Source organism: Physeter macrocephalus, chromosome 5, assembly GCF_002837175.3.
Source record: "Physeter macrocephalus isolate SW-GA chromosome 5, ASM283717v5, whole genome shotgun sequence".
In the NCBI taxonomy this organism is placed as follows: domain Eukaryota; kingdom Metazoa; phylum Chordata; class Mammalia; order Artiodactyla; family Physeteridae; genus Physeter; species Physeter macrocephalus.
In genome coordinates, this window is record NC_041218.1 from 47,836,010 (window position 1) to 47,844,173 (window position 8,164).

General features: G+C 44.8%; 2 protein-coding genes across 7 annotated transcripts in view; one reads left to right on the forward strand and one right to left on the reverse strand.

Moving 5' to 3' along the window:
- Nucleotides 1-4,303, forward strand: part of SCRN1 (secernin 1) — a 90,014-nt gene extending 85,711 nt beyond the window's left edge. Inside the window, exon 8 of the mRNA XM_055084942.1 lies at nucleotides 3,958-4,303. The gene's annotated coding sequence lies outside the window, so the exon portion shown is untranslated. The remainder of the gene's footprint in view (nucleotides 1-3,957) is intronic.
- Nucleotides 1-8,164, reverse strand: part of WIPF3 (WAS/WASL interacting protein family member 3) — an 88,607-nt gene that overhangs the window by 21,592 nt on the left and 58,851 nt on the right. For all 6 annotated transcript variants that reach the window (XM_028489931.2, XM_028489930.2, XM_028489934.2 and 3 more), the window contains 2 exons: nucleotides 5,647-5,779; nucleotides 3,372-3,503 (listed from right to left, as the gene is read on the reverse strand). In XM_028489931.2, coding sequence (XP_028345732.1) covers nucleotides 3,372-3,503; nucleotides 5,647-5,779 — 265 coding nt within the window. The remainder of the gene's footprint in view (nucleotides 1-3,371; nucleotides 3,504-5,646; nucleotides 5,780-8,164) is intronic.

The window sequence follows — 8,164 nt, forward strand, 5'->3', positions numbered from 1 at the left end:
GCTTCGTGGCATGTGGGATCTTCCCAGACCGGGGCACGAACCCGTGTCCCCTGCATTGGCAGGTGGACTCTCAACCACTGTGCCACCAGGGAAGCCCAAACCCATTTTTTTAATCATAATGTGAGCAGCAGAAACAAGGACAGCACAAATCCTTGCCCAGCTTATGTTCGTGCCCATTCCAGGATGAAGCAGAGAGCTGGGCAGCACGAATTGAAAGTGAGACCCACAGGAATCAGCATCAGTGCAGGTGAGGAAACCAGGCAGCAGAGAGGGCTCCAAGAGTGAGCAAGCACCAAGGGAAGGAAGGAAGGAGGCTTTCCTTCAGAACATGAATGCTAGCCCTAGAAATCCAATTAGAAACGCAGGAGGAAACCATGAAGCGTGTGGGGAAAGACCAGCTCAAGAGCATCAAGGGGGCTTCACTGATGTGAAAGGAATCAGCTTTTAGAGCCTGGGGTTTATCAAAAGATGAACTATGGCTTCCTCTTTCCACCTGTATATGTTTCCAAGAGAACTTGGATTGCATGCAAGTCTCATTACACATTCTGTACAAGCCAGTGATGTTTATTCATCATATCTTATTTTAATGATCCCTCCCTCGGAGCTCTAAGCCAGGGCCATAGTATGACTTTCAAAGACCCTGGGCGCTTTTGCCTCTGTGGGCCCCTTCCTCCTTAAAAAATGTTTTTAAAATTATGTTTCCTGACTGCTTTGGTATAAAGACAAATATAATCTTTGACCCTAAAAGTTCATGTTTTTTAAATTTTAAAAGAAATTCAAACATTTTCATGGGCCACTAAAAGTATTGTGAGCACTAGACACTGATTTCTGGGCCTGATGGCTCTAAGCAACCACACTACCCACTCACACATTCCACTCAACAAATATTTACTGAGCACCCACTATGCATCAGGCATTTGTAAGGCAGTGAACACAACACAGCTCCTGCCTTCATGGAGCTTACATTTAGAGGGAGAAGACAGAAAATAAAGAAAGAAACCAGTTAATAAATAATATGTCAGATGGTGATAACTAATATAAGAAAAATAAATCAAGGTAGAGGGAATATAGAATGAGAGGGTGGGACTCATATTTTATCAATATATGAGATGATGAGTAAAAGCCTCCCTGATAGGTTGATCAGCTGCCACTTGAGCAGAGACTTGAAGGAAGGGAGACTGGGCCATGTGGACACCTTAGGAAGAGTGTTTCAGGCCATAGGAGCGGTCAGTGCAAAGGCCCTGTGGTAGCAGCATGCCTGGTTTGTGCAAGAACAGCAAGGGGGGCTGCATGGCTGACAAGAGTGGTAGAAAAGAAGATGAGACAGGTAGCAAGGGCCGAAGTCCTTTTCTCTGAATGACAAAGGGGTCAATAGGAGAGTTCTGAGAGAGGAGAGCCATGGTCTGTCTTACTCTGACGTGGCACCCAGTCCATGTATCTACCTATTGGCTTGTCCTTGAGTTTCCATCCTGTAACAGGCATAATTAGTCACTTCATTATGGACTTTGTTGCCTCCAAAAAGGTCAATTCTTGTCTTCACCTAGTGGCTCAAACATCTGACACTTGTGTCGTATTGGAGACAAGTTAGAATACTGCTGACTTCCTTTGTCTGGTCCCTGTTAAAAGCTCACTGGTGGTTATTTCTCCTATCTTTATTTGTGTGAAGAGAGACCAGTGGAAGTTTTAACCCAGAGGACTTTTTTTTGTATCCAACTCAGGAATTTTGAAAAAGAAGTGGGCCCTGAGGAATGCCAGCTCTCTTTATTCAGGAGGACTTCAGCACCTTCTTATCTGCCAAAGTCTCAGCAAAAATGAGGAAATGAAATGGCTCCGAAGGTTCAAACTGGACTTTATCAGTAAGAGACGGCAGCAAATGCACCCCGTAACATCTAACAGCCACAGAGGCCATTGAAGAGGTTAGCGAAGTCACATGGTAGAAGACTCTAGACCAGGAATGTTTGGGGCTTGATATTCCCTAGACAAATGAAATTCTTGGATTTTTTATATCTTTCTGACTAAAGAGCACAGTAATAGAAAAACACTTTTTTTGCACATAATAATTATATATTTGCCTGATTTTAACTCAGTGCTTTCAAAACATCTGGTACCTGTTAAAACACAAATGACTGTGGTAGACTGGTTGCAAAAACGGTCTCAATTAACCACGCATTCCTGATTCTACAGTCTTGGAAATGTGATTTTGCAGTTCCTTTCATCAGAGTTGAAGTCTCTTGCCCACCCTTGTCTCTGAGCTGGCCTGTGACTTGCTTCGGGCGACAGGCTATGGTAGGAAGTGATGCTTTGCCAGTTCCAAGACTAAGCCAGGACTTCCCTGGTAGCGCAGTGGTTAAGAATCTGCCTGCCAATGCAGGGGACACGGGTTGGATCCTTGGTCCGGGAAGATCCCACATGCCACGGAGTAACTAAGCCCATGCACCGCAACTACTGAGCCTGCGCTCTAGAGCCCACAAGCCTCAACTACTGAGCCCGTATGCCCCAACTACTGAAGCCCGCGTGCCTAGAGCCCGTGCTCCACAACAAGAGAAGCCACCGCAATGAGAAGCCAGTGCACCACAATGAAGAGTAGCCCTCGCTCGCCGCAACTAGAGGAAGCCCGCGCACAGCAAGGAAGACCCAACACAGCCAAAAATAAACAAAGAAGATAAATAAATTTATTTTTTTTAAAAAAAGACTAAGCCTCAAGAGGCTTTACATACTCTGTCCTCTCCATCCTACCATCACCATGAAGACAAACCTAAATAGTCTGCTAGATCCTGAGAGACCAGAGGGATCAGTCAGGCCAGTTGTCCCAGCAGGGGCACCAGAGACATAAGAAATATACAATTAGCAAAGCCACTGACACAACCTGTAGATGCTAGAGGGGGCGCAGCTGAGGCCACCCTAATTGCCAACCCACCGAGCTGTAAGCTAAATAAATGGTTATTCACAGCCCCTCAGGTTTAGGGTTTGTTACACAGCAACACCTAACAGATATAATGCTGGAGAACCATCACAACTCACCATTGCCAGCTAGTCCACAGTGATGTCACTAAGATCTTCTATTGTGATTTACATCCATACTTTGCAGTGTGGGCCACGATCTCACGGTTGCTAAAGACTCTACACTATGGCAACTCATTCTTCAGTGATTTCAGTGGGATGATTTAAACAGGATGAGGATTTCAAAGATCCCTTAAAAACAATTCTGTGTTTCGGAAACTTTCAGTGCTCAGGCTTCCAAATATGTGATCTCCTACCATATAACTGTTCACTCTCAACATGTCACTTACTGGCAGGTGAGGATTGTCCTGTTGGTTCTACAAGGTAAGGAGATAAGGGTCACAGGGTAGCCAGTCTGAACTCTTCCTTACCTGCTGCATCCCTCTGGCCTGCTGGTCGTAACACTGGAAAGCCACCAGCAAACAGATCTCCCAGGGCTGGGGGCGTGCTCCCACCTCGAGAGTTTGCAGGACCTCCTCCTTCTTTGTTGGTTCCTCTAGAACCTATAGAGAGAAGAGGCGAGTAGATGCGGACCTCTGAGCAGAGCTGAGTGGCCAACTCTCACCCCGACTGTGGTCTAACACTGCCTGTGACAGCCGTCCTGTTCTCCTACCACCAGTGTTACCCTTTACCCAATATCTTTCTCAAGAACCCCCTGCCTTGATACCCTATAGACTCATGTGCCCAGGCCTGTCTGCCACCCTCTCCAAGCTACCAAAGAACCATCTGTAGTGACCACTCTGAAAAGGGATTTAAAAAAAAAAAAAAAAAAAGCATCCTTATACTGCCATTTAGGAGATGCCAATGGGGGAACTGGCAGTACCTTTCAAATTAGAAAAACCAGACACTGTATGTATAGAGCTGACCCCATTTTCACTTGACTGGTTTTGTGGGACAACTAGACCAAGAAAACCCACAGATTTAATTCAGGCAATAATTTCAACTTCTTGTCCACAGAGCCTGGCCCAGGACTTGCAAGCAGGAAGTGAAGGTCTGCAGTGATTTTTGCTTTGGCATTTTCCTGCTCTGTCTCCCCAGCTCCCACTCCCCGCGCCCCATGTTCTTCCCTGCACCTGTTCTTTTTCTATGGAAGAGAAAGCTCATGAGCCCCTGAGGAGGGGTGTCACTAATTCCAGCCTTCCAGATGTATGTGATTACCAACTACATAAGATGAGAAGACAGCTTACAAGAATTCCTGGCAGAAAATGTTCACAGCCTGAAGCTAATATGCACAGAGAAATCAGGGCACAGTGCCCACTGGTGGATGAATGTGGCCAGATTATTCCAAGTATTAACATTATACATTACCTCTTCACTAGAATGATAAAGAAATGAGTGTTCCAATAAAATGGATTTATCTGTTAATTGGGCTTAACTAATTAGATAGTGGGTCTAGCCAGAAACTAATTTTTATTGTAATCAATGTTGAAAATATGTCTTAAAATAATTTGTCTATCCATGTGCATTAACATATATAATTACAGATATTAGATACAATTATATCTTAGGACTATCTTTGAGAATTGCCATCAGCTATCATAGCAAAATATATGGAGACATAATAATACCTTACATTGAAAAATATTTCTGCATATATTATTTCAGCCTTCAACAATCTTGACAAAAAAAGAGAGCAGGTATTATTATCTCCCCATTTTGCAGATACGCAAACTGAGCCTCAGCTTCCCTGATTTGCCCAGTAGCAGAATCAGAACTCAACATGGTCATCTGACCCAGGCACAGGGCTCCTTTTACACCATCATACTCTAGAAGACATAGAAACATACAGTCATAAGATCCTGTGAGAGAATTCAGCAGAAATATTTTTCCTTGTGAAAAACAAAAACTTTGCCAGGCTCTGTGGACATTTGTGTGCATTTGTTAATGTTGAGACTTGAATTTTTCTCTCATTCAATGTGAGGACTATGTTGACACAGGGTAAGTGATCTTTAAATGTTGTCTCACAGTGGATACACACAAAGTGGTACATCCATACAATCAACTCTTATTCAACATTAAAAAGGAGTAAAGTACTGATACATTCTATAACATGGATGAGCTTTGAAAACATATGGGAAGTAAAAGGAGCCAGTCACAAAAGGCCACATATCATAAGATTCCATTTGTATGAAATATCCAGAATAGGCAAATCCATAGTGACAGAAAGTAGACTTAGTGGTTGCCAGGGATTTGGGAAGATAGAGGGATTAGGGAGGGACTGCTAATAGGTATGGGTTTCCTTTTGGGGTGGTGGAAATGTTCTGGAACTAGACAGGGGTGATGGTTGCAACAACATTCTGAATATATATGGATAAATGCCACTGAATTGGACACTTTAAAATGGTTAAAATGGTGAGTTTTATATTATGTGTATTTTATCACAACTAAAAAATTATCTTACCATGAAGTTTTTTTTTAAGCATTTGAAAAGTGATGGTAGACATGCTATACACCCTCTGCAGACCTGGAAGGGTAGCTCTGATTCTCTCGCCCATGTGAATTGTACACTGAGCAGGTCTGAGATGGCCTGATGTGTGTCCTGGGTAGCATTTGTGGCTCCTGCCTTGAGCAAGCCAGGCGTGTCTGGCTGAGCCTCACATGGCCTGCCCTTGGCTCTCAGCCGCCCTGGTCCAGATGCTCACTTACTCTCAATTTGCGGGGCACTGCGGTCATTGATCTGCGTGACTTTTCGTAGGCGAGTTCCTTGCTGGATATCAGCCAACAGTGCACTCCGACCTTTGGGATCTGCCTTTCTCAAGCTGGAAGCATCTGTACTTACCTGTAAAGGATTAAGAGGGATCTGATTATAATCGCATATAACATTTGCAGACAAGCCGTATGTCCTATTCGAGGTAAATTTCTCCTCCCATACTTTTCTGCCTTTCCTGTTTGCCCTCCCCTGCACCACTCCCAAGGCTCATCTCACCAATGCAGTTACCTATGGGTCTCGGGTCTTGAGGGAAACTTACCTCCTGCCCGGCTCACATCCCTCTCCTGGGGGACCTAGAACAGACTCTTTCTTGTGATCAAACTCCCATAAGTCTTAAGGAGCCCTAATGCAAAGCCCCTCTTTCTCCTCCTAGGTGAGCCCCACCCACTTATCTGGGCTTCTGTCTGTTTGTTCCTGACTCCTCCTCCCAGGTTCTGAACAATTACTCTGCCTGGTGTCCCCATGTCCCTCCCGGACCAAATCCAGAAAGAAAGAAGTACAGGGGATTGCAATGAAGGTTTAGTGACTGCCTTCTCTTCTGTGTCTGGGTGCGTTATGTTAATCCTCACAAAACCTTGTGAGTTTCAAGTGAGTTTGCCCTCATTTTACAGATGAGAAAAAAGACTATGAAATCTCTTCAAGGTCACAGGGCTAGCTTCAAACCCAGATCTGCTGAATTCCAAAGGCCACCGTGCTTTTTATTTTGAAGCACTACAGCGATCAAGGGCGTGGTGCTGTGGTTAGCATTAACTGTTCTCTAGACTGCTAAAATGCTTTGTAAATATGTTCACGAGAAGAACCTTTGTTCTATCTCTGCAAGTAGCACTGAGGTCCAACTGTTTCACTTCCACTATAGCTTGTGCTGGCACGGCAGCATCTCCATGGGCTATCAGAACCAGGGAGCACCAGAAAGAACATACACTGGTTGGTGGCAAGTAAGGGAAGGGTGTGGTCGCACTGGAAGACACAGCCAGGAGGACCCTCTGCAGTCAGTAGTATTATACCACGTGACCTGAGAGCTGATTAAACATTTCTCGAAGTAAGAAGTACTTTTAAGTACATGGGGAATACCATGCCTTTGGTTTTCATTTTTTTTTTTTTTTTTTTTTTTGCTGTACGCTGGCCTCTCACTGCTGTGGCTTCTCCCCCCGCGAAGCACAGGCTCCGGACGCGCAGGCCCAGTGGCCACGGCTCACGGGCCCAGCCGCCCCGCGGCACGCGGGATCCTCCCGGACCAGGGCACGAACCTGCGTCCCCTGCATCGGCAGGCGGACTCCCAACCACTGTGCCACCAGGGAAGCCCTGGTTTTCATCTTAAACATTTCCACTTCGGTGGTGTTTTCTGACCCCCAACATAAATAAGGCCACCCAGGGTTCTCTCTTATGGCACTATATTCTTTTTTCCTCTGTAAGTTTTACCACAGTGTATATATTTATATTTATCTTTCCTTGTGGAAAATTTCCAGTTGTGGGTATGAGTTGAAGGTTCACCACTCCCACAGGCAGGAAAGAGATCTTGTTCGTTTTGTTCACCAGTACGTCTCCAGAGAGTAAAACTTGGCCACAGATAGTCTCAAAAGCTATTTATTGGATGAATGAATGAGTGAGTGAATGAATGAATGAGTGTGAATGAACTAGACCCAGGATACACTGGCCTTGCCCTCAAGGGCATATGCATCTACCAGGGAGACAGGACACCCGTGCAAGGAGTTAAGTCACCATACAACGCAGCATATGACTGAGCGCCCATGTGAGTCTCACAGAGAGGAAGACCCCGAGAGTTCAGGCTGCAAGGAAGACAGGAGACCTTACTTAGATGGTCCTTGAAGGACAGATAGGGTTTACAAGCTCTTGCTATAGCCATTTTCTCCATACGGCCATTTGTCAAAAAAGGACAAACCAGGTTTGCCAGCTAGACAGAGACTCTCCAGTGTCACAGACTGGAAATGAAGGCAATTGTGTTTTTAGCTAAAAGGTGCTGGGTCAACATTTTCACCGGCCAACTCTACTGCACTGGTGATGCATCTTACACAGGTTTTGTAGGGCATAAGCTTCAAAGTCAGTTTCTTGTTGCCTGGAAACATGCTTTTTGACCCCTTAAGAGGGGCTCACGGATGATGGTCAATAACAGAGCTATAAGCCAGGGGCCCCAACCCTAACGATATATGTTTTTTAGGAATGTATGTATGAATGCACATGTACAGCGGGGTATTTTCCACACATTTTTAAAATCTCTCTCTATAAACAGCCAGTAAGTCATTTTAAACTGCAAAATTTTAAGATTTTTAAACTCTCCTCTCATATTTACAAATAATTAGTAATAAGAATAAAGGGCCAACAGAAATATCATGACCCTAGCCAAGAGACTATGAAAATTTTTGTAAAAATGTGGCATTATAGGGCTTCCCTGGTGGCGCAGTGGTTGAGAGTCCGCCTGCCGATGCAGGGGACGCG